The 26,429-nt window shown below is 35.0% G+C and overlaps 1 protein-coding gene across 1 annotated transcript in view; it reads left to right on the top strand.

Annotated features, from left to right (window-relative positions):
• LOC136983807 (DNA excision repair protein ERCC-6-like) overlaps positions 1-26,429 on the top strand; it is a 115,209-nt gene that overhangs the window by 15,864 nt on the left and 72,916 nt on the right. Inside the window, exons 2-4 of the mRNA XM_067280664.1 lie at positions 9,111-9,395; positions 24,564-24,739; positions 24,825-24,950. Of these exons, the coding sequence (XP_067136765.1) occupies positions 9,219-9,395; positions 24,564-24,739; positions 24,825-24,950 (479 nt within the window). The 5' untranslated portion in view covers positions 9,111-9,218. The remainder of the gene's footprint in view (positions 1-9,110; positions 9,396-24,563; positions 24,740-24,824; positions 24,951-26,429) is intronic.

Genomic DNA, 26,429 nt, shown 5'->3' with positions numbered 1-26,429 from the left:
TGGTGGTCACTACACACTAAATGCATTTACTCTGGGTGTGCACAATTGCTTGAACCAGTTTGTCCACTCTGCTTGGAAGCGCATTCATGCTCGTGGTTGCTGGATGCTGCCGCATAGGACGTAACCTAACTTGTTCATATAAAGCTGAACAATCTGGAAACTTTTATTCCATTTCATAACAGTTGAATCCACTCTTTTTGTCGGTTTTATTTATGAGCTTCTGCGAATTCTGATTTCCAAATCATCTGTTTTTCACATGGGAATAGATGAAAAGTTATATTGGGCTTCCGTATGGCCTTGAAATTGCAATTTGGAATGCAAAAAAAGCTTTGCTTTTTCCATTGCTATTCATCTTTACTGTTGACAATACACAAGAATGATTCAAATGACCCAGATAAAAGTTTTGTTTTCAAACACCAGAGAGCAAGCATCTGGTGAAAAATGCAAATACTTGAAACTTTGAACTTGTTAGCTAGATAAGTTTTTCCTCTCCCAAACAGATAAAAAAAAAATCGGTTCAATTTGATACAATTTTTTTTCTTTGCCTAGTACGTAGCGAAGTGAGTTTTGCGGGAAAAATTTTACTGCTAACTGTTTCAGATGAAATATTAATGATTTTATTAAATAGTCAATCAACATAAAAAGTAGAGCTAAAAAGCAGAAAGTATGGCTATTTTAGTTAGTTTGTTTACAAGTGCGCTTTGATGAGCACTCGAGTGGACTTGGTTTTTGTGGCAATTTTCCCAGGCATTAGATTCTTGGTTACTTTTATTGGATAAAACCAAGTCTTTAAGTCTAAAAGTGCCAATCTGAGCTTAAAAGGAGTGTAAGTAATAATTTTATCCAATGAAGTGGAAAAGGTTCTCCATAGACTTAATGCAGTGAAACAAACCCTTCCTATGTTAAGGTAACAGGACCCATATTGCAATGGAGCAAGTAAGAGCTGTTTCACACTATGACCGACTTGACTGACTGGTCCGATCCGACCAATCCTATAATCGGACCGACTAGTAGTAAAAGCATTCACACTGAGTACGATTATATGTCTGTGGCCGACTCGTAAGGACCAATCGGAACAGGTGTTAGAAATCGTTTTAAGTTTTTCTAATTTTCAAAATATTTTTGTACTCTACCTGGTTAAACTTTGCGGATATGATCTCACTTCGTTTATAAATTCTTATGAAAAGTCTAAATCATACCATCTTTTCTCATTACATTGATAATGTTTTTTAATATATATATTAAAGTCATATATGTTCCCATATAAAATTTAAGCAGTTATGAAAGGAATAAGGTACAAGGGAAAATTTAAATAAATTAGAAATATGTATAATGTAAAGTTATGTTTGATTGATTCGGTAGTTTTCATATATCCAAAGTTTGATTGGTTGTAGTTTCGAAGCTTTCATTGGCTGTAGCTCATTGACTGCTCCGATCTGACTACAAACATTTAACTTTTAAATCTGTCTGACTGGAACAACTAGTCAGTAGGCTGACTGCTGTTGCCATGGCAACACGACTGGGAGTCGGTCCAGTTGGTCATAGTGTAAAACAGCCCTAATCCATAGACACACTTGAAAGATGGGATTTGGTCTGTACCTTCCATGGACCGCATAAACATTGAAAGGGGGCATATGTGGCCCCTGGGCTACAGGCTGTGCATCCCTGATATATGTATTAAAAGCAAAATGTTCTATCACTGCCAACAGAAACCAAAACTATCACTTTACAAAAAAGGGCTATAAACAGAGACTTGACTCTGTCTGGATGAAATATAACCAAATCAATCAAGACACACTTTCTGGAATATTATGTTGTTATGTTTCAAGTAGTAGCCCGGGATGCCCTCTAGTGGGCGTTCTAGCAGCATTACAAATTCCTATGAGACATGTTTGATGTACTTAATATATAAAAGGTTCCTACCCAGTGGCATATTTCTTTGGTGGTGTCATGAAAGGTTTCTATTATTAAAATATTACCTTCTGAGAGTTTCTATTATTAAATATTACCTTCCGGGAGCCCACTATATAATATTTTCAAAACTATCTGTCTTATCGTTATTTGCCCCTAGTGCATGTTACAGGCATTCCGTGACAATAATAAATTCCTATTACAAATATAATGAATTATTTATATTGTTATTGTTCAAATGAATAATAATAATTTATATTGTTAATTTAAATGTTTGAAGCATGACACATGATAAGGGCGCCTCTAGTGCCCGTTTTTGGCATAACGTTACACTGGACGGTGGACATGCATTCAATGGGTTATATATATAAATTGCTTTGATTTAAATTAACTAATTAATTTTGATTTTATTTTTAATTTTAGGTTCAGTGTAAAAACCAGAGTTTTAATTATTATTTTATTATTTTTAGTTTTAATTAACTGGCTACCTAGTACTAATAAATATTAAATTCAATATTATTATGTTGGGTGTAGCGGGTTATACTCAGTTGACACCGGTGGCTGTGTACTATGCCAGACCAGAGTCAAGGCAGAGCAACCAAAACAAAACTAAAATTAAATAAGAGTGTCAGTGTCAGTATTCAGGAATTTCCTAACAATATGGCATGTATTCAATATTGTGGCTTTCTGTAGTGTGATGTATGTATTTCTATTCAATTGTAATGATCCCAGGCTTTTGTGTAGTGTGTGTGGTATCGCACCTGTACAGGAGAGAATGACAGGTACAATAAGCACTTTATCCATCCTCCACAGATGCTTTATTTCTTGGGCGAGTTCTGTGTACTTGCTAATTTTTTCAGTGCGTGCGTTTTGTATATTGTGTGTGTTTGGAAATGGATGTGTCTATAATGTATGTGATTTTATTGTGTTTGTCAATGAGTGTGATGTCTGGTCTGTTGTGGTAAATTGTTTTATCTGTGATTATGGCTCTGTCGTAGTACATTTTGTGCTGTTGTTTTCCAATACTGTCTGTGGTATATACTTGTAGTATGGTTCGTGGATGTCTACTAATTTGTGTTTCTTTGCAAGCTCTTGGTGTATTATATTTGCTACTTGATTATGTCTGTGTAAATACTCTGTCTGTGCCTAGAGCTTGCAACCAGAAGTGATGTGTTGTATAATTTCTGGCATGATGTGACATTTTCTGCATGTGTCATTTGTGAGTGTTGTATCTTTGAGTGTGTTTTCTGTAGTTTTTAGTATTTATGACCTGATCCTGTATGACAATCATGAATCCTTCAGTCTCCCCAAAGAGGCATTCCCGAGCTAACCAGCTGTTTGACGCAGTTTTGTCAACAAAATCCTGGGCCAGGTCGTAAGGATGCCTGCCATGGAGTGCCTTTCGAGTCCACGATTGCTTAATGGTGTCTATGCTTTTTATATGTTGTGTTGTGTCCATATGATGTGAGTGTAAGTTTAATGGTGTGTTATTTGAGTCTGCTAGAGTTACTGCTTTATGTAATTGTGATGTTTCTTGTTTTTTGTAAAAAAACTCTCGCAGTGACTGTATTTGTTTGTAATGAAGGTTAACTATGTCAATCAGGCAACGTCCGCCATCTTTACGTGGAAGGGTTAATCTTTCTGTGGCGGATTTAGGATGATGATGTTTATGCTTAATAAGTGTTGTTCTTGTTTTCCTTTGGAGTTGCTCAAGATCGGTGTGAGTCCAATGTATAACTTCAAAAGAATATGTGAGTACTGGGATGACATACGTGTTTATTGCTGTAACTGTGTGTTTTGCATTTAACTGTATTCTGAGAATAGCATTTAACCTACTTTGGTATTCTTTAACTAATCTTTGCTTTATTTGTGCATATTCTGTTAGTTTGGCCTGTTGGAATCCTAAATACTTGTAGAACTCGCCTTCTTCCATGGATTCAGTAACACCTTCATTTCAACATGCAAAATCATCTTTCTTCAGGATTCCTTTTTCTATGTGAAGTGTTTTGCATTTGTCTAGGCCAAATTTCATTTGTATGTCCTTGGTGTATGAATGTGTGATTTGTAGGAGTTGATGAAGTTGTTTTTGTGTGGATGCATAAAGTTTTAGTCATCCATGTACATGAGATGTGACAGTGTAAACTGTGTTGATTTTTCGTGTCTGATATTGTAACCATATTGTGTGTTGTTTAACATGTTGGATAATGGGTTCAGGGCTAAGCAGAACCAGAGAGGACTCAAGGAATCTTCTTGAAAAATTCCTCGCCTAATAAAAATTTGGTTTGTTTGTATGGAAGTGTTATGAACCCTGAGATGTAGTGTTGTTCTCCAGTGCTGCATAGTGTTTTAGAAGAATGCAATGAGTGATGCATGTATTTTGTACATGTGTAGAATATGTAGCAGCCAACTGTGTGGAACACTGTCGAATGCTTTTCTGTAGGCTATATATGCCATGTGTGTGTTTCTGTGTTGTTTGTGTGCTTGCCGTAGTATGACTGAATATATGAGTAACTGTTTTTTGCATCCCCTGTGGTTTCTATGACAACCTTTTTGTTGTTCTATAAGAATGTCGTGTTCTTCAAAATGTTTGTATATTTTGTTTGCGATTACAGGATGTCAATAATTTGTAGAGTGTTGGAAGACATGTAATTGGTCTGTATTGTGTGGGGTCTGTGGTATTGTTGTTTTTAGGTTTCATGTAGGTGATGCCCTGAGTAAGAAAATTTGGCATATCTTGTGGATTGATGATGATGTGTGTTAGATGTTTAGCTAGTTCCTGGTGCAGTGATGTAAATTTTTTGTACCAGAAATTGTGAATGTTGTCTACACCAGGTGTCTTCCAGTTGTGTGTTCTGTTAAGAGTAGTGGATGTTGTGTACGTTTATTTCAGCACAGGGCATAGTTGGTATGTTCTTCAAGTTTCTATTCTCCTCGATCCAGCCTGCATCAGCATTGTGTGAGACAGCATTGGACCAAAGAGACAAACAAATACGTTGAGTTGTTCTGTTGGTATGCCACTGTGCTGTGTATCAGTGTTTGTTTTGTTACCAATTTGTCTGTAAAGAGTTTTTCATTGTTTGTAAATACAGTAGAGCGTTGTTTATCCGAAAACTGGTCAACTGAAACGTCAGTTAACCAAAAGTGTTCAAGTCGGCAAATTTAAATTTTTGCTAGTGCTATGGCGTTGCAATCTTTGGCTATGTCTTGGCTACTCCATTTGGCTATGGCTTGAGCTACTATATTTTTTTTGTTGGTGTGTGTGTTTTAGCTGGCAGCACTGGCATTTTTGTGTAGTGTTTTTCTGAGGATTGTGTGTTGGGACGTGTGTCGTGCTTAATCGAACTCTGTTTTCATCGGGGACATTAATTTTGGATTCATGAATTTTTTACTTGTAACGGATTGTTCTGTAGTTGTAACGTTCACAATGGTGACTAAACATAAATGCATTGTTCTGAGCGTTTCCGATAAACTTAAAATAATAGATCAGTTGAAGTGTGGTGCTAGTGGATCAAGCTTAGCTCGGAAATATGGAGTTGGAAATGCCACAATATCAGATACTAAAAAGAACAGTGATGCCATTGAAAATTTGTGAGTGTACTTGACAGTGAAGGTGGAAGCTTGTGCAGAAAAACGATGAGAATGGCAGACAACCAGGATTTGGACACTGCAGTTTACACGTGGTTCATGCAGGTACATAGCCAAGGACAACCAATAACTGTCCCTTTTGATTTGTGAAAAAGCTCTTGAAATGAACAAGAAACTAGGCAGTAAATTTTAAAGCAACTACTGGCTGGCTTAAGCATTTCAAATCTAGGCATGGAATTAGGGAATTGGACATCCATGGTGAAAAACTATCGGCTGATACTGAATCTGCTGAACATCTTTTAAGAACATGATTGATAAGGAGGACTACAAAAAAACCAATGTCTACGATGCAGACGAAACTGGTTTGTATTGGAAAAAAATGCCAACAAAATCCCTAGTTTCTAAGAATGAAATGTCAGCACATGGTTTTAAGGTAAGCAAATCACGCATCACTGTTATGGTATGTGGAAATGTTACCGGAATGTACAGGCTGCCTTTGCTAATCATAGGAAAATCTAAAATTTCACGGTGCTTTAAAGGAATAAAAAAAAAATTGCCGGTGACCTACAAAAATCAAAAGAATTCATGGATGGATGGATACAACCATTTTTATAGAATGGTATGACACTATATTTATCCCTGAAGTCCAAAAGCATCAGCTTAAAACTAGAAATTCCGGAAATGGTTTGTTGTTGATTGATAACGCCCCAAGTCATCCCTCAAACATTTCACTGGGAAAAGAAAACAGAAAGTTTAAAGTTGTTTACTTGCCTCCCAACGTTACTTCAATCCTCCAACCAATGGACCAAGGGGGGTCATTGAAAGCTTCAAACAATATTACAGGAAGGCATTGCTGCATATGATTATAATCGCGGAAGAATGTAAAAAAACAATTCAACAAGTGTATGCTGAAATTAACTTAAAGGATGCTATGTACTGTACTGTACATGGCAGCAGAAGCTTGGGCTACTGTCAAGGACACTACATTAGCAACAGCTTGGAATAAGCTCCTACCATCAGATGAGTCTATCGCTGTACCTGAAGAGCCACCAAAGAGCCAATTTGTATCACTGTTTAACCTGATTAAAAAATGCTCTGGATTTGAATAATGTGACAAGGAAAACATTCAAGACTGGCTCAAGTGTGATGTCAATGACCCTGGCTATCAAATATTGTCGGACGATGAAATCATTGCCAGTGTCATCGACGACCAAGACTGTTGCAATGATGAGGAAAAGTCTAACGATGCTGACCGTGCTGAAAAAGGACCATCCAGTGAGGAAGCTTTTCATTGCCTTGAGACGGCTCTGAAATGGTTAGAACAGCAAGAAGAATGTGATGCTATCCAATTGCTGTCTTTAAGACATATGTAATTTAGTGGCAAAAAAGCAACTCCCAGCTGTGAAGCAAAAAACAATTTTGGACTTTTTTCTTAAACTGTAGTCTACTTTATGTAATGTATGTAAATCATTTCTACATTCAAATGTTTTTAATATTAGATTAACTTCCAAAATATTTTTTTGTTTTTCAATATACTTTGTTTGTACAAAATAAAGAAATAATTTTTAACGATACAATAGCCATGATTATTATTTTAAAAAATTTACGTTAGGCTTAACATTGATGAAAATTCAGCGCAAAGCGACACGCAACAGAGAAAAATTTCAACATTGGATAGATTAAAATATTTTTTTGTACATAATCGGTTATCCGAACGACCCCAGTCCTCAATTGATTCAAATAAATGACGCTCTACTGTAATTTATTTTGTTGTTTTTGTAGTGTACATGTTTTGTATCGTTTGAGTCTACGTGCTTTGGCTGCAAGTTTTTGTTTTAGTGTATCAATGTATTCTGTAATGTGTGTGTTGTGATGTTCATGTTTTGTGCGTGTTTTTATTTTCTTGAAAATGTTTTTGAGCTGTTTCTTAATTTGGGTGTTATGTTGTTTTTAGTGTATTGTGTTAGCCTGCCTAATTGCTGTCTAATGTCATTTATTTGTGTTTCTATTCTTCTCTGCCAGGCAGGATTGTGATACACACACAACACAGTTCTATCTGTCTGCAATTGTATTTTCAGTTCATGGTGTGTCATTACTGTAATTGCCCCAGCATAAACTAATGTATAAATGTCTGAGAGTGTAGAAATTGAATGAATGTAATGTGGTAGTGAGTGTTTTAGTATTTTTCCTACTTCCTTTGACATGTTGATTTTTTGGTATTCGTGGTCTTTGTGTGGGATCTGTCTCTGTATATTTAGTAAATGTTTCCTGAAATATAACCGAGAGCATAATAACTAAATCTACGTTTATGTTATCAGTGATGGATGAGGAAGTGTCTGTAGTATCAATAGTGGTAGTTGTTCTGTGTGTGCGTGCTGTAATCAGTGCTTGTTGCTAGCTTATCTTGACAGGTTACGTGATCTTCATTAATGTTAAATGTTTGTCTGTTGATGTATTTGATCAGTAACCTGTTGTTTGATAAGTTCAAGTGTTGTTTGTGGGATAAGATTGTTGTGTATAATTGTTCTTTTTTGATCAACAACCCTTTGTTCGTGACAGTGAGTTGAGGATATTGTTGTGTGAATGTATGGTGTAGTTGTTGTCTGTATGCTGTCATGTTTGTTTCGAGTTTTGTGATGGTATAGTAAATATGGATGATAAACTCTTTCATTTCTGTTGTCCATTTCATTCGTTGGCATGGTTTTCCAGTCTTTGTGGTCTGTGGATGCATTGCCACAAAAACACCAAGGCTGGGTTGGTTCCTCACATCTGTTGAGGGCATTGCAGTAGCCATGCTTGGGCCGGTGCTGCTTTCGCCACCGGTAACCGAGGGAGACTGTGGCCTATTTTTCGAACGTGAGCCTCTGCCTAACTCACGAACGCGGACCTTGTTAACCCGGGTGACGTCTGAGCCGGTATCACACTTTGATCTAGTTATTACCATAATAAATATCTTTACAGAATGTGGGTGTGGTCACTCTTAGCTTCATTTCTCCCCATAGACCTTACTGGCATGGGTATTCCTACAAGGAGCTTGTGCTCCAGCCTGCATTGCCCTATGGATCAGTAAAATTACTGGACTCTCCCACCACAACCAGGTAGTGATCACGGGAAAGTTAATAATAATAATATACTGTATAACATTATATTAATGAATTTTTGTTGTTTAATTTGAGTTAAACACCTTTAAACATGGATTTGTGGACGTTGTTTATTACAATTTTTATTCATTTGAATTAAATTTAATTGTGATGCATATTGAAAAACAGAAGTATATTACCCTCATGCACATTGAAATCTAATTTGAATAACAATGTTGTCAATGGTATGTTGTGACATCTAATGATGCAAGGCAAGTTTTGCACCACTAACTTCTGATTCAGTAGTCCCATCGTTGATTGATCAGATTGTCGACTTTCTTTAATACGGGAAATATAGGGAGTTGATTCTCTGTCTCCCTAATCTGTGACTGGCTCTTGCCAAGTAGTTTGTTCAACAACCAAGTTACTGTGCAGCAAATATGGCATTCAAAATATTGTTCATAAACTGAATTGTTCAAAACCCAAAGTTTAATTCTATATATATATATATAATTTTTAAAAATTTTTTTCCAGATAATTATTGATTTGGAAATTCAAACCATCACTGACTGTTTTTCAAAAAAATAACCATTACATTTCAACAAGACTAGTTACTATATTAGAAATTTAGAATATTAAAAAATGTCAGAAAATGAAGATTATTTAACTGACCAATTAAATGATAAATTTCATCAACTACAAGAAAGAGGAAAAGCACTTGCAAAAGATGGGAAGATTTCTAATGCCATTGAATTATTTAAGGAGGCTTACAAGATTAACCCCACTAAGAAAGTTAAATTGAGGATAAAAAAGTTGCAGGTAAGTTTGTTTGTTTGTTTTGTTAAGTTATGGCATTGCAACACTTGGGCAATCTGCCTAGGGGGATGCTTTCCGGGAGGTCTTTTAAGGGTAACTGGCATTAAAGATGTGGAGAAACCCCGGAAAACTCCACGTGGCCAGCCCATCCTGCCAAGCCACGAACCCGTGACTGAACTCCTAGTGTTCAGAAAACAGAACCGCTTGGCCATTGGTGGGCCATTGCAGGTAAGAATACTTTGTAATACAATATACTAGAAACAATTTGCAAATTTTATGATTCCTGCTTTTCATTCCTTATATTTGTAATTAAATTTTAGGTATTTAACTGTTAGAATTATTGAGTTTTAAAAACACCCTTGTTCTCAATTAATTTGAATCCTAATGAAATTTTAAGTAACTTTCTAAACATTAGAAAATTAACTGACTCTCAAAATATTTTGTCTGTCATTTCTCATTTGACAATATTCAAGGTAACAATAAGTTAAAATTAAAGATTTAATTCATTCTTAAATTTGTAATATAATAGTATAATATATATGACTTTTTATTTCTTTGTGGCTTAGTGAGTTAGCTGTCACAGTCAACTATTTTCCAGAACACCTAAGGAATAAGATTGGTTCCTATTCATTACCATTAATTTACTTTAGAAAAATTATAAAATTATTAATAAATCAATTTATTTTTACAAAATATTAAGAAAAATACAACAAATTATATTTTCCATATTAAGCTAAAAGTGAAACATCAGTTCTGCTTACTAGTCATTATGAAAGCTTTACAAAAAATTTATTAAATCTAAAAATGAAACAGAAATAAGTGAATCAGACATTTTTTAAAGTTTTGTTTTGTGTGTTAAATGTCTAAATTAAATTAGTTTAAATTAATTCAATTGTGAATTAAGTATATTTGATGAATACTTTGGCTCTTTAGTACAATTCCTGGATGGTTGGTGCATTTGGTTGGATCATGGAGTAATGTAAAAGATGTGGGTTTTGTTGCATAGAATAAAATAAATTAATATATCTTTCCCAAATAAAAGCAGTTATTCCTTAATAAGCCAATTTATTTTTTATAAAAATGGAAGACTATATTTTCTTACCATGCCAATTCCATTTCTGGCTACCTCCATTTCAACAAGTTTTCTGTTTGTTTAGTATTTTGAACCAAACTTAAGATTAAATTGCTATGGATAATTAAAAATTAACATTTCATCAACACCTTTTTCTTGTATAAAAATTAATTAAATATCTATTTTTCGTAGAGAGACAGTTAAGCCACATTTTTATGTTAGGATTAATAATTGTAAATAAATTTTGAACTTAATTAAATAATTTAGAAAACTCTGGAAGAAGAGCTTGTTACAGATGGGACTTGAACCTTGTCAATAGTCTGTATTGTCTAAATATTAATTTGACAGTTCTTACTTACATTTTGCTTTGGTATATTTATATATATACAGTAAGACCTTGTTTAGCACTTCCTTGATTAACGCTTGTTTGATATAATGCAATCTGCTCGAAGCCTACAAAAACTCAAAATTTATGCTTATTTAAATTATTGCTGCATTTCGTTGATTCATATATAATTAGATTATTCCCAAACACGAACCAATCAGCAAAATTTGTTGTAGTGCTGTACTTCCCCTAAATCTATGTTTGTTTGGTGCAATTTTAGAAAAAATATAACATTATGGATGATATAGGCAATATCGACTACAAGGAAATCATTGTATGTGGAGAAACTGTTGACTTCAGCTGAAACCGGTATCGTATCTTGTATGCTCTCAGAAAGGGAGTTCAGTTGAAGTTGCAAAGATTGCTCCTGAAATTTGTGTGTGAGATTTAATTCAAGATTGCTCCTATCTAGATGCCCTTGAAATTTAATTCAAATTTGGTTTTGGCAAATTTATCAAGGTTGTCCCTCAGTCATAAACTTCTTCCACTGTTCTTTATTTTAAAAAATTGTCTACATGGACTTATCGGATTAATAGGACTATTACATCGGTGTAATAGTCCTATTAACCTGTGAAATCCGGAATTCTCCTAAAAGAAACTTTAAATTAATTTCCTTTCTGTTATATAATGAGTTAGCAGAAAAATCTTTTGCTGGGAAAACTTAAAACCCTCTTCAAATAACTATCAACACTCTATCATTCCCATGCAGCATGCAGCTTGACTTGTATGATAATTTATAGTTAACATCCAAATTTCGTCATTTGTTTTGGGTCCCGGGAACACCTATAACCTGTATTGCCTATAACAATCGATCACATGACCGATTTTCCCATCACAAAGCTATAAAAGATGCTTCCTTCCCCCCTCGGGGGAGTTGCTTGTCGACAGTAGACATGTCGCATAAACTAAGGATTAATCTTTTAATTTGGTGCCCAGATCCTATCATCTACATCTCGGTAGATTACTTTATTCGCTTGAATATCCAAAGAGGTATGGAACCTTCTCTTGTGAACTCTCTCTTGGCCCCGTCATACATTAGTAAATTAGTATTATTAAATAGGAATTTGTAAATTCACTCGATGTTAGATTATTGTAATGTCTTTTTCGTTAACTAATAAATTGTACTTTTGTTGTTAATTGGTGTCCTCCTTTACTCTGATATCACCTGCGCTGAATTGATGAATCCCTCTCTCTCCTTCCACTCGATGGACAAAACAATCCCGTCTTCTCGGGACTATTAACGTAAACATGCCATCTTGACAAGTGAGCAGGTCAACGACCTGTTGCCGGAAAGGGATACAACTTCCTCTTACCTCCCCGGCGGTTCACATATCCAATAAGTCCACGTAGACAATTTTTTAAAATAAAGTACAATTAAGGACAGTAAGGCAATTAAATTTTTACAAAATTCTTCCATTGTTCCTCCTCCTCCTTACCTTCTTCCAAATTCTGAATCACATCAGGCAAATACTTGTCGCCACATCCTACGAAAAGTTCCAACTCTAGGTCTTTGTCATTGAGCAATTGTTGAGCTTACTTGATGGCTGCTACATCCATTTGAATCTAGGGCATATATGAAACATTTGATTTTGTCAAAGTTTTTGCACAAGAAAATTATGCATATTATACGAATATCCCACCTGGTTTCGAATAGGTGGAGCCCAGTGACTTTTCAGTATAAAATTTGATGACGAGCTTTTACAGGAATCTTCTTCAGAACATCAATGAAGTCATTTACCCTACTGTACTCTTTGATATCTTCTCAAACAGTGTAGTCCATGTGCAATACATGTGGTTGAGGTTGTGGTACATAGCCTTCAGTTGTTGAAAAGCCGTAAGCACATAGCATGCTTTTTAATAAAAAGTAAAAACACATTACAGATGGATACTAGTCCAATCTTCACTGCTTGCCATGGAAATACTAGTCCAATACTGCACATACTAGTCTAATCTTCACTCTGCAATGGAAATAGTTGTTCCTGGTGATTGGACATGACAAGCAGTGAAGATTGGACTAGTATCCATCTGTAATGTTTTTTTACTTTTTATTAAATTGTAATTCTGCCAGCCCTTTTTACAAAGACATAGCATGCTTGATCACCATAAGCCTGACTTTTTCGTATTGTAAGTTCCTTGTCCATAGCTTTATGCGTGAATCATTGAATGACTGAATTACTGTGCATACATTTGGCTTGGGTTGGTACATCTTAAAAAGTGTGGGTTTCATTCATTCATCAGATAATGAAAAGACCAGCACATTCGATATACAGTATATCTTTGCATCTCATTGGTAGTCTCATCTAACATGAATCCCACTTCATGTTTGCTGACCACCTCTTTTATTTTCTTGAAGAAATTCTCATGAATTGGCTTTGTGATTTTTTTAAGGGTGCTCTCATCTGGTACTATCTTTGCATGTACAGTACTTCTCAAGAAATGGTTTGAATGCAGTAATATTTTATGTTGTGGACTGAAATTCCTGATTGGATTAATACCATGGGTAAGATCTGCACTAAACTCAATGACCACTGCCTTTTGGATTCTGAATTGAAGGCATGTATCAAGGTAGTTTGCTTAGGTTTTGATTTGTTAAGTTCACTGTTCTTTGCAAGCCTGCTATACTGGATATGCTGGTATAATCTGTGTCTTTGATGCTTCTCATTGATTGTGATATTTGCATTGCAGATGACACATCAAAGAATGTGACCTTCTGTTTCAATGTATTAATGTATTAATGTATTGCATCTTGAATTCTCAAAAGTGCATATAACTTTCCCTTACCTTTTGGCATGTTTTTATTGTCAACAATCAGTTCTGGTTTGGACTGGTGCAACACTAACACAACCAACTATATAGAGCAACTATCCATCAGAGTCCAAGGCCAGAATGAAATGTTTTTCTGAGCTGTTTTTATATACTGGACACAGACCTTATAAAGAACTGGCAACTAGAGCACTACTGTTTTGTCAAAGTTTATGTTTTCTCTTGTGGGGTTTTGCTACATTATCTTGGGAAGTGTTGGGGCTACGATGATGGTAACTATACCATTTTGTAGCTCTCAGTCTGCTCTACAAAATAAGGGTATTGAATTTTCTGTAGCTGCTCGAGAAGAGTAAAAATAATTTATTTAATTTTTTTGTTTAATCTTTTAAAAAAACAGAGAGAAATGAGGAAAGTATGCTGAATCATCAAAGAAGGGAAAAAGGGAACAACTTGCTAATCTCAGCAGAAAGATGCAACATAGTATGTTCATTTTGCTTCATTTTATGTCCCAAAACAGCATTTTCCAAATGGTGGGTCATGACCCAGCATTGAACCATGAAAGCAAAATGCTAGGTTGCTTAAAAAGTTTTGAAAACCTAGGTATTTCATTTTTTATCAAAGCAGAATATGAGTATGTAGAATAGAAAATGGAGCTAAGCTAATTACCTGTTTTTTCTTGGCCAAAGGGACTAAAAACCAAAGGGTTGCACTCATTGGGAAATAATCCAAGAACAACTAGGCTCTTGCCCCAGCACACAAAGATAGACTATTCTTGGTTTGGAAACCAAACGATGTAAACGGACAGCTCTAAGCTCGAATTGAGGAATTTGCAAGTAAATAACATTGAATCAGAACTATTGAATATATAATTCAATTAATCAAGATGAAGGACATACCCCATGTACTAACTTTTGTTTTACCCATCTGTGCCCATATTGATTTCCAATTGTTCAGTTTGAATAAGTGTCAGAGAGTGTATTTTTTGTTATTTGCTGATTATGTTTAATTTTATGATGGATAAGTTGGTAATAAAACAATAAACAAACAATGTGCCAGTTATGAACGAACTTTTCAATTAGTACCGATACATGATTGATGTGCAGCTGGGCACGAGTTCTGAGAGTGGCACTAACAATGGCCAAATGATGAGCGTCCACTATTACAAAAAAGAAGTCCTAGATCCGACAATATTCTGAAGATTACATACTTTTCGGTTTCATGAAGGGTGCCGATGACAACCATTGTGTGTTGTTTCTTATGCATCACTTTGAAATGAGCCCTCAGAAAAATTTGAAGACAGTCTTTTCGCTAGCTAATTCTCTCTTTTTATTTATGAAGAAATCTATTATTATAACTGTATTCTGGATGTTTCAATTTCAAGTTTTGTTTCAACTTTGACAGTTTCGTGGAAGATAATCAGTTTCAGCAATTAATTTTAATATCTTCACACAGTTGCCAAGAAATTATGGCTCCAGCAATAAAAATATTAGCATCCCAAATATGTGATAAAAAAACAAGAGAATCAAGTAAATGTGCTGGTGCTATCAAATAACACAGTGAAGTATACAAAGGATTTCTGGAAGAAATGGGGGAAGGACCTTGTTCTCTAGTTGTCTAATAACTATCTCACAAAGGTGGCCTGAAATTGGGCTACCCATCAGGACACCTCTACCCTGTGTGTATAGTTTGCCATTAAAGATGGTTATGATAAAAGATAGTTTGCGAGATGGTTATTAGACAACTAGAGAACAAGGTCCTTCCTCCATTTCTCCCAGATATTCTTTGTTACAGGAGATACATTGACGATATTTTGATTCTCTGGAGATCTGTACCAGATATGACAGTCATGGTAAACGCTTTTAATGACAATCCCTATGGCCTTATAAGTTGAACTCAAACAAGCCAGCTGTAATGAAGTCCACTTCCTCGACATTAATATCAGTGTACACCAAACGGGCCTACACACTTCCATTTACTGCAAACCGTGTTCCACCTCCATGTTCATCCCAGTAGGCTCATGTGACCTGTTTCCCTATAAGATCGTGGCATACAACGCTTTAACAGGGCATTTTCTCATTCTTCTACCACACAAGCACTTGCTGAGGAACTTTTACATATCCATCACCTTGCCTCTTCCCATGGGTTTCCGAAGCTTACACATAAATTGATCAATCGCTACCACCACGCACACTTGCAACCCACCATCCCGACCGACCACCACAATAACAACCCCCCCCCTTGACATGATACAACCGGTCCCTAGCACACTCAACGAAGTACAACGGATCCCTATCACATTCAATCCATACCTAAAAACACACTATTCCGAGATAGCCAAGAAAAGACGCATTAAAATCGCTTACAGGAGATGCCCCACGATCTTTGACATCCTTCACAACGGAAAAGACCCCCCCTAAACGGAATAGACTCCCTGATATTTATAGCATTTCCATTAAAGACAACAGATTTGATAGGGACCTCATTTATATAGGATCCACAAAACGCTCCTTGGAAGTCAGACTCCGGGAACATATAGCAGACATGCAGACATGCGTCTTCAGAAAAGTACTTCCACCCTCGCCGCGTATGCCGCCGATCCGGACATTGTGGCGGCCTTCCACTAGACGAAACTCATTCGCACTACATCACACAATGAACACCTTAAGTGACTGGAGGCCATTCAAATCTACAAATTGTCCCTCAATGACAACTGCATCAATTTTAAGGATGAATTGACTCTATCGACAGCTTGGCAGACGTTGATAGACTTTGACCTTTAAGGTCATGTTGGGTCAACAAGACAAACACGCACGCGTCTCATGTAACACCTTATTATTGTTTCTCTTTTTTTCCTTTAACGGTTTGCTCCGTCCCATTAGTAATTCAGTCTCACACCTGAAGAAGTCCCAGCAGTTTGAAAACGTTTGTGTGATTAATATCCTTTAATTTTTTTATATCACACCGGTTATAGGTTCTAAGAGTGCAGTATTTTACACATCCTGGTGTTCCCCAGTGCAGTTTAACGATTAAAATAGTTCTATATAAACTACATGTAGTGTAGAAGCAAAAAAAAATTTTATTTTTGTATTAGCACAACATGGATTTTTTTTAGTTTTTACAAATTTTTATACAAAAATGGCCACGTTATTCAACTTAGTTGGATAAAGTGGTCAGCGACCACTGTAGCATATGGAATTCCATCATTTCGTACAGCATTAATGGCACAAGAATCCCAGCCCTGCTGGTTTGTTTTTGTCTGGCATCTACCTGTAAAATGTAGTTAATTTTCTGTAGGTAACCTTTAGTAATCTTAACTTCTTAGGTTTTAGATTAAATTAGATTTAATCTTTATTATATTTTTAATAAATCAATGCCATATAATTTGTTTTTTGATAAAATAATGTAATATAGTTTTTTTGGCAAAGTGGCCACCTTTCTGGCCATTTTGCCCTCTTGGACGCCATTACACAAAATCGTGTCTAGATTAAAAACTGACCAAGCTACTTCATTCTATTTTACAGGGTTTTAAAGCCAAAAGCATACTCTTTCAATGAGTTTAAAGTAAATAATTATAAACTTGATACTCTTCATTTCATCTAAGATAGTAATATCACTTCTTTTACATCAGACAAGATGAAAACCACAAAAACTTTATTAACACAAAAAAGAATTAAGTCAACCAGCTCGGGTACTCTTATAACACTTCTGGCTTTTTGCTGAAGGAGTTTGAATGCTTGCCACTAGACAGCAACATTATCTCAGAAAGTAACAGTGGATGGCAACTTTACCCGCACTGGCCACTTTATCCTGCTCTCCCCTACCTACATGCATTGTAATTATGCCATAATCTAGCCATAACAAAATTTTATCAAATAGCATGATATTGTCTTATTTAATTTATCATTTTGTGAGATTTTTAACATTATCATAATACAATCAGAACAGACCAAATATGCTTCCTCATATTCTTCCAAGGTTTCATGAATGTTTCTGTTGTGGCTTTGGTGTATTATCACAAGTATGTTTTGACTTTTCAGGCCACATGTCTCGGTCCAATACATATTTGGTAGTCTTACTGTGACCGTGGTCTAGATAAAATTCAGACTTTATCCTTGTTCCTGCCAGAGAATACCTGAGATTGCATGCAGATGATCTCATCACTTTAAAAGTTTAGAGTCAAGTCCAAAAAGTAATGTAAGCAGCTGACATCATATCATGCACAAACTCACATTGTTAACTGCTTAAACATTTATACCAAAGCAAACTAAAGCAGACTTAAACTTTATCATCCACTATTGAGATGGATTGATGATGATAATAAGTGCAGAGCCTAAACGGTTAAAAGTTTAAAGTTGAAATTTGGTACACAGTTAAGTTAGGGTATGTCATGAGAATGTACACTAAGAATGGATTTTTCTAAATACCAAACATATTTTTAGACCCACAGGGGAGAGGGAGAGGGTTAAAGATTACCCTGAAGAACTTTGTTTGTACTGTACTATTTTAGATGTGGTTTTTGCATTTTTGTGGGAAATCAAACATATTTTTAGACCCATTTAAAAATTCTCTAATTAATCTTGGAAGAGGGGGGACCTAATTCTTGCACTCAGTGAAAACGGATAAGATCAGCTAGAATCTTAATCTTTGCTGTTGTTACTTTTTGCCCGAGCAATGCTGAGTTCATCTGTGTGTGTGTGTCTGTGTATAGTGTGAGATCTTTTTAAAAGAAATGAATTCTTGAAAAAACTGATTTATGTAGGATTGATGGGACAAAGCAATGCAACACATGGGTGATTTGCCAATGGAACTACCTCCCAAGAAGACTTTCTATGGGAAATTGGCCCTATTTAAGTGTTAGATATTTGAAGAAAACTCAGGAAAACTGTGGCCCAGCTCACTACCAGTTTAAAACTGATCTGTGAAATACTTTAATTTTAACATTATTTGCTTTACTTTGTAAAATAAGAATATCTAATAAACCACACAACAGCCTTAATTAACCAGGCTATTTTATGCTACAATTAATAATGAGAAATTAAGTAATTTGGTACTAGAGGTAGAGATGGCACCTAACATCTGCCTCTAGTACCAAATTACTTAATTTCTAATTATTAATTGTAGCATAAAATAGCTGATTGATTAATGTTGTTGCTTGGTTTATTATTAATACATTGGGCTTTGGCATGTTTATATAAGTATATCTAATATATCTGTAGCAGACTGATTATTTATATCTTCAACAAGTTTTCATTATCTCTAAAATAATCTACTAAATACTTAATACTTGAAGAATAAGTTTTTCACTATTAATCCCTTTTTATAGTGATTTAGATGATTTGGATTAGGATTTACAATCCTAAGTTTGTATATTTTTGATATACACTTATTAAGGGACACTATATGTAGTGATCACTGTTGTCATGTTTCTTCCCTGAGCTGTTAGATACGGTAATGTAAAGATGTATTTAGTACAAATTTGTTTGAAATAGATAGAATTTATATGGGCAATCAATGGAACATCATTTTGTTGGATTTGATTCTAGCATTATTATTTATAAATGGAATTGTGCAAAATCCGGAACCAGTAGGTGAAACCTCATCAATGATGACAAGTCAAGAACCAATAAATAATGGAACAATGTATCACTTTTAGCCCTTAATACTATTTTACAATTAGTCTAAATCAACAGGACATCCACAAATACATACGGGCTTATCACACCAGTGAATTCGTTAATTAATCTCATTCACTGGTATGATAAGCCCATATTAGTCTAAATCAACAAGACACACATATACAGGTACTCCTCACTTTATGACCTATCTGCTTAACAACCACTCGCACTTACGATCAATCGAGTTTTGACCTGCAATTCAGGGAATCCCCTTTCTCAGCTTGAGTGTCGATCAGTGGCGAATGGTGATATACGCACTAAGCATACTATAATAGTCTTTTTATGAATAAATTTGAAGTTTGTTGCATAACTTGTATAATTTTACAACAATCCTATATTCCTGGCGCAAGCTCCTCGCTTAACGACGTAGTTGTTGGAACAGAACTCTGTCGTAAAGTGAGGAGTACCTGTATAGATAAGTCAAGTGTGGGTGCGCCGGGAGGTGGACGCACCTCCTTTTCTCGGCTCACAGGTCTGTGAGACCTGCCCACGTTAAGATGGCGGTTTGGATGGGTTACGCGTTACGCGAGTGGAGGAAGTGGATGGGTCCGACAATAGATCGGTGGTGACGATACCCGAATAAAAGACATAGCCAACGGATAACAACAACAACAACAATTTATTTAGGCTAACGTTACAATTACACAAGAGGCGCGCGACTGTCGCCTAAGTTCGGATCCGCGGAGGGAGAGTTTACATGAATTTGGGTCATACCTCGTGATCCGGGTCAGTCTTCTAGGTCAAAGTATTCCTTGGATTGCGGGCGGTTTCCTCTCAATTTCGGCACGCACACACAGTCTAAGTGACAGAACGTAACCGGCCCCCCTTTCCTCTCTCGTCGCCCTTTTATTGTCTCGGTCACATTATTCCGTTTCACCAACCAGCCTTTTTCAACTGTTGTTCCTCCTAATTCATATTTTCTCCGTTGGAACCAAGCAATAAAATATTTTATTATTAACGGCTTGGTTCCGGCGGGTTCGAATTTTCACACCAAATTATTTTTAATTGGGGCCGGAAACTAAAGAAAACAATAATTTAGAAAAAAATTTTTTTGTATAAATTAAATAGTCCTTCTTTTCGCTGTTATACCATCAGCAATCCTTAAAATTTACAAAGTTACGGAGACGACCTTTCTTTTTAGGCTACTGCCTCCGCAAAAAAATGTAAAAATATAAAAACAGGTAGTGTCCTCTGGTATTCTTTACCACTATCATAATATTACATTTAAGTAAAAAATAAAAGGATCATGGCTGGTGTTATTTACATTTAATAAATAAAAATGACACAGGCTGATAGTAAGTCATTCCTTGATAGAATTAATGCTCAGCAACAAAAATTTATGGTCAAACTGGATTTGTTGGCTAATGCTCAAAAAAAAAAAAAATAGAGAGACGTTATTGCATCTGGACTTAATATTAGAAAAATAAGCAGTCAAAAGTGAAATAATCAAATTGATGTCATTGATTTTACAAGAAGAAAATAAACAAATAGAATTTAATCATTAGCAAATGTTACAAACTGGGTAACTTCAGGCTAGTGCTGTTGGAGTGTTCAACACATGATTAGAAAAAAACAATTCTAGAGAATTTTCACAAAAGAAAAGCAGTAATGAAGATAAATTGAAAACAGTGTGGTTTTTTTGATGATTTTTGTTCATGGTCAAGACAGCTTTGAGAGAAGATATATTCAAAATAGATATTAGCTGTACTAATGACATTAATGAAAATAAGTTAATCAAAATAGATGAGGATTTTTAGGAAACCAAGAGATTACAATGTGATTCTTTATGCAAACTCAGGCAAGTGTTCTGATTAGTGATTGCATTACCCAGGGATGCACAACCTTTACTGAAGAAGGGCCAAATTAGGATTAAGTTTACTGACTGGGGGCCAGACCTCCAAGTGATTAATGTGATGGCTGAGATTGGATGCTGGCGGCAATCTTCTTGATGTCTGACGTAATGGCAGATGTTGAAACAACCAGCAGATTTTCCAAATTCTCGTTGGTTAACCTGTTCTGTGTTTTACACTTGTTTAAATTCATAAGTGAAAACGCTTGTTCACGTACATAGGTACTGCCAAACATGCTTGCACAAAATCGAGCATTGTCTTTCAGTTTTGGAAATGATGTATCTGGCAGTTCTTTGTAGAATGTGAGGAGATTAGAATTTTTAAACTGTGATTTCAATTCATCATTGCACTGGATGTCTATCAACTCAAGTTGGACATCTGGAGGGGCACGTTCCACTTTCACATCAAATGGAGTTGAAAAAAGCTGCAGGTAGATCTTGTATTTCTGGAATTCACCAAACCTCTTATTGAATGATTTAAGGAGGGTGTCAACTTGGTCAGAGTAATCCATCTTCATATGTGGGTATTTCTCTTTCATGGCCTTGCAATGTGGAAAATGTGGAAAGTTCTTTGATTGCATGTGGGACTTGAAAAGTGCTAGTTTGGTCATAAATGCATTGATGTCACTTGTCAACTGAGAAACAAGTTGCATCTTTCCTTGCAATCTCAAATTAAGGTTGTTTAGATAAGCAGTAATGTCAGCAAGGAAAGCTAAATCACACTGCCATCTTTGTCCCTTCAAATTGCTTGTAGTTTTCCCCCATTCTTTGAGGAAAGTGATAATAGACCCCAATAGCTCCACAAATCTCTTGAGGACTGTTGCATTGCTCAGCCAACAAACTTCAGTATATATGGGCAGGTCAGCATAATCAGCATCTATTTCTTCAAGAAATGATGTGAAGAGTCGATGGTTGAGTCCATGATGGTGGATTAAGTTCACAGTATCATAGACATCTTTCAGCAAGCGTTCAAATCCCAACTTCTTTGCACAAAGTTGCTGTTGGTGAATTATGCAATGGTACTGGACTAACTCTTTTTGCCTGTCCCCAAGATGGTTTTTCAGCAAAGTGACCATGCCATTCTCACGTCCAACCATAAATGGTGCTCCATCAGTGGCGATGCTGGATAGCTTGTCAAAGTCCAGTGCTGATTTTTTGCAAACGCTCAATAAACCAGTTAGTAAGTCAGCACCAGTTGTATGTCCGGAAAGCGATGCCATGCCAAGAAATTCTTCATTCACAATAAAATCTGGTGAAACACTTCTAATAAACACAATCATTTGTGCTGTTGATGATATGCCAGTGGATTCATCCACAGCCAAAGAAAAATAAGCACAATTTGCAAGTAAAATGTTAAGTTGGCCAGAAATGTCTGATGCAATTTGTGAGATTCTCCATTGTATTGTCATGCAGTTAAGACTGACTGTTTGAAAACATTGTCTTCTCGGGACACATCTTCTCACTTGCGATGATAAGACACTTTATCATATCACCGTCTCTGAAAGCTTCCCATTCTTGGCTATTAAAGCAGATATTTCTAGGCTGGCTTCAACAGCCAAATCCAATTCTCCAGATTTTTAGCCTAGTGCAGTGTTTTTGTCTGCACCCTGTAACAGATGAAGTATAAACTATGTAAGACTGTTTGTGTTTCTCCAAGAAATGTATTATTTAGCTATAACTGTTAGTTTTAGGTGAGATAGAGTCAAATATAATTTAACTTTTGGATCTCTGTTACACAGTATATAATTACGAAGAATGAAGTATCAGTATCTTGTAAGTCAGAGCCATGCTCGTATGTAGTTATTGCTTATATTTCCTCTTCATCACAGCAATATTGTAGCACTGAATTTGTTTAGCAATGCCAGAAAAGTTGGCAGATAAGAATCAAATTGACTTATATGGATTAATGAAGGAACATCAATTTTTGTGTGAAATTTTATAGCTTTCAATGTGCTTTATTAAACCATACAATGAAAATGGCCTATGGCCTGATATGTGAAAAAGAGAATGGATCCTTTACATCATTAGTTTTAGGTCACTGAATATGTGACTGAGGACAAGTGCTTTTCCAACCTTCTTACTCCCATAATCTTGCTTCCACAAATTTTCAAGGAGAAGTTGAATGTTTCAACTGGTAACAAAGATGAACCCATAATGATGAAAACACCAAAAATACACGATAAAGGACTGATAAAGATTTGTCAAAGCAGAAGTGCGATTTGAACAAATCACACTTCTGTCAAAGCAGTCTTGAAGACTGCTTTGACAGAAGTGTGTAACTGCATAAGGAGCTTGCAGATGAAGTAGTATAAAACTTTGTGTATTGTGTAATAAAAACTTGTGCCAAAAGTTTTCATTAACTTTTGCTTTTGACCCTCTCTTGTAGTTCAGTTGTAGACTAGCTAGTCTATTTGTAATCCACAACTATGATGATATATAAATTGGTTGAGATTTTATGAAAATTAGGATTCTACAAACAACTTTCATGCAATATAAAAAAAAATTGGCGACATTTAAAATCTTAGTGGAACCACCTGTTGTTATATTTTATTTTAAAATTTTTTTATATTTTTAACAGTTATAAAAAGCTTAATTTGGGGGGTAGAATTGGTTTTACAAAAAATATTTCAAATTCTAATAATAAGTAAAATTATAATCAAGTCCAATCCAACTGGAGATACACAGGACCCAATTATCTCCCACTCCCTTGATCTTTAATCACCAAAATTTAATAGCAACAATTTCCCTAATACATAAACCTCCTTGCAAAATCTCAGAAATTTTCAACAGAAAGCATAGGAGTTATTAACCTTCAAGCAGTGTGAACAAAATTGTGCCATGTGTGTGCGCACACAGAAATTACTCCAAATTTTTTTGCATCTTTTGACATTTTAAGGTGTCTAAGTCTAAAAATATTAAAATGTAGGGGGTCAGTTTTTGTTGGATTGCCATACTTTCCCTCTGTTATATATAAACATCCAGGAAAGTAAAAATTACAATTTTATTAAAAAGATTGTTTTCAAAATACAAGAGAAATATTCAGAGGATTAAATCGGGTAATATTTCTGAATTCATTCAGTTTTTTTAATACTTCAACATATTGGTTAGAAAGAATGTCAACCTATTGCTCTGGGAAACCTATGAGAATGAATCCAGTGGACCGAAAAACCCAGAAGTTTTTTGAGGGTGGTCCCTCCTGGATACATTAGATTCTGTCTCTCTCCACTCGACTACTCTACAGTGGGCCCAGCAGAATTCCAACATCACTTCAACAAGAACTAACAACATTATCTGCTAAGAGTTTTTTGGAATTTATATTTTGCATTAGTAATGATTTTATTATTTAATAATCTTCACATATTTGTCATAAGTAGTACACATTACATTTGTTTTTATTATTTAAAAATATTTGAAATTTATTATTCAGGCTTTTCTAGAAGAATATGGAGAAGACATAAATGAAGATATGATTGAAGTTGGAGATAATTTTTATCTTTATCATGAGTTGTTCAATAATTTGTATCCCTATCAAAGAGATGGTGTTAAATGGCTTTGGAATTTATATAAGAAAAAGAAAGGTGGTGTTCTAGGAGATGATATGGGGTATAATATCTCATATGCTATATGTATTATTTTGTTAATATATTCATATATATATGTGTGTGTGTTTGTGTAATTTATAATACAGATTAGGAAAAACTATTCAGATAATTGCTTTTCTCTCTGGAATGTTTGATTTGGAAGAAATAAAGCATGTATTGATCATAATGCCTGTTTCCCTTCTACCAAATTGGGATAGTGAATTTAAAAAATGGTAAGTTGTACATGTAATGTGATTTCATTATAAATTGTGTGTTAATATAATACATGATGACATAGGTTATCATAAAAAATTAGTCAATTTTAATGTTTGACTTTTTAATTATCATTAATATTAAATTTACTAATATTTGTATATGGTCTTCAAAAAACAATTCTACAATTTTAAATTATTATAATTATGTTAATTATCATTCGAAAACATTTTAATATACATAAAACATTGGAAAACTATTCAAGTTTCACATTTGTCCATTACAGTTTCTCAATGTGTTCATCTTGCATAACATGGCACACATCCAACCAATACTCAAATTCTTCCTATGCTTGCTATAGCTTATCCATTGTCACTCCTCCCATAGCAGGCATAGTTTTATTGCCCCAGTAAATTACTCACATTGCACAATGATGAGTAATTCTGGCATTGCAAACTGCAGAACACAAAACACCACCACCTGTTGTGGAGTCTTATTTTGGTTTATGACACTTCCAAGAGACAGTGGTTAAAAGACATTTGAATGTAGATGAGAGATGAAACTTGGACAGTTGCTCTATTGATTGGTGTACATTGCATACTTTTCAGATAATAATTAACGTAATTACTGTAATTTAAATGGCAGCATTCATTTTGGAAGAACCTGTGTATATTCTTCTATATTTAGTCAAGTAGCTTTGGATTCTATCTTTTTTAAGTATTTATATAACTGATATTATGGAATATTAAGTCAAGGTGACAACACAAATTTTCACTAAATTGTTCAATAAATGTTTTATTCTTAATGTTAGATGCTATATGAAGGACAAGGATTGCAAATTTAGAATTATGTTGATTGTAGACAATGTGCCTGTATCTTGTTTTGAACACCTAAATGTACAATTTTGTTTTTTGTTGTCTAACATGATTTCCTTAGTACAAGCACTAGATTAGAGTATAATTTTTTCATTTAAAGCATACAATATTTATCATGTTCAATATAAAGTGAATATTCCAATACATTTTGAATAAACTAAACAGCGATAAAGTACTAACAGTAGTTGGTGTGTAGAAAAATTTTTTATTTTGGATTATATCAGACATGCAGGATTGGATCAGAGTTAAGATCATGAACATTGAATACATGGTAGAATGTTATTTGGCCAGAATGTGCTGAAAGCAAAGATCTCATTCTCCCAAATATGTTCAAATATTCTATCATTACTTTGGCATATGTACTGTACTTGATGAAGGATTTGATTGTTTATCATTCACTGATATTGATGAATTGCTGGTTGACTTAGTACTTAGCAAAAATGATATAAGAGGGATTGTCCTTGAGATTCAGATTCTAAAGATGATGATGAGGTTCCACTTGATACAACTCTAACCAACTCATTGCTGGATTTTTTAACTTTCTCAGAAACATTTAAAACTGATGTGATGCCACTTGTTATATTTCATTAAAAAAATTTTTTGTTTTTAATTATTATAAAATGG

Source organism: Centruroides vittatus, unplaced genomic scaffold (assembly GCF_030686945.1).
Source record: "Centruroides vittatus isolate TY-2023 unplaced genomic scaffold, ASM3068694v2 contig_89, whole genome shotgun sequence".
In the NCBI taxonomy this organism is placed as follows: domain Eukaryota; kingdom Metazoa; phylum Arthropoda; class Arachnida; order Scorpiones; family Buthidae; genus Centruroides; species Centruroides vittatus.
Note: the sequence above shows the minus strand (reverse complement) of the source record. Positions and strands in the feature narration are given on the sequence as shown.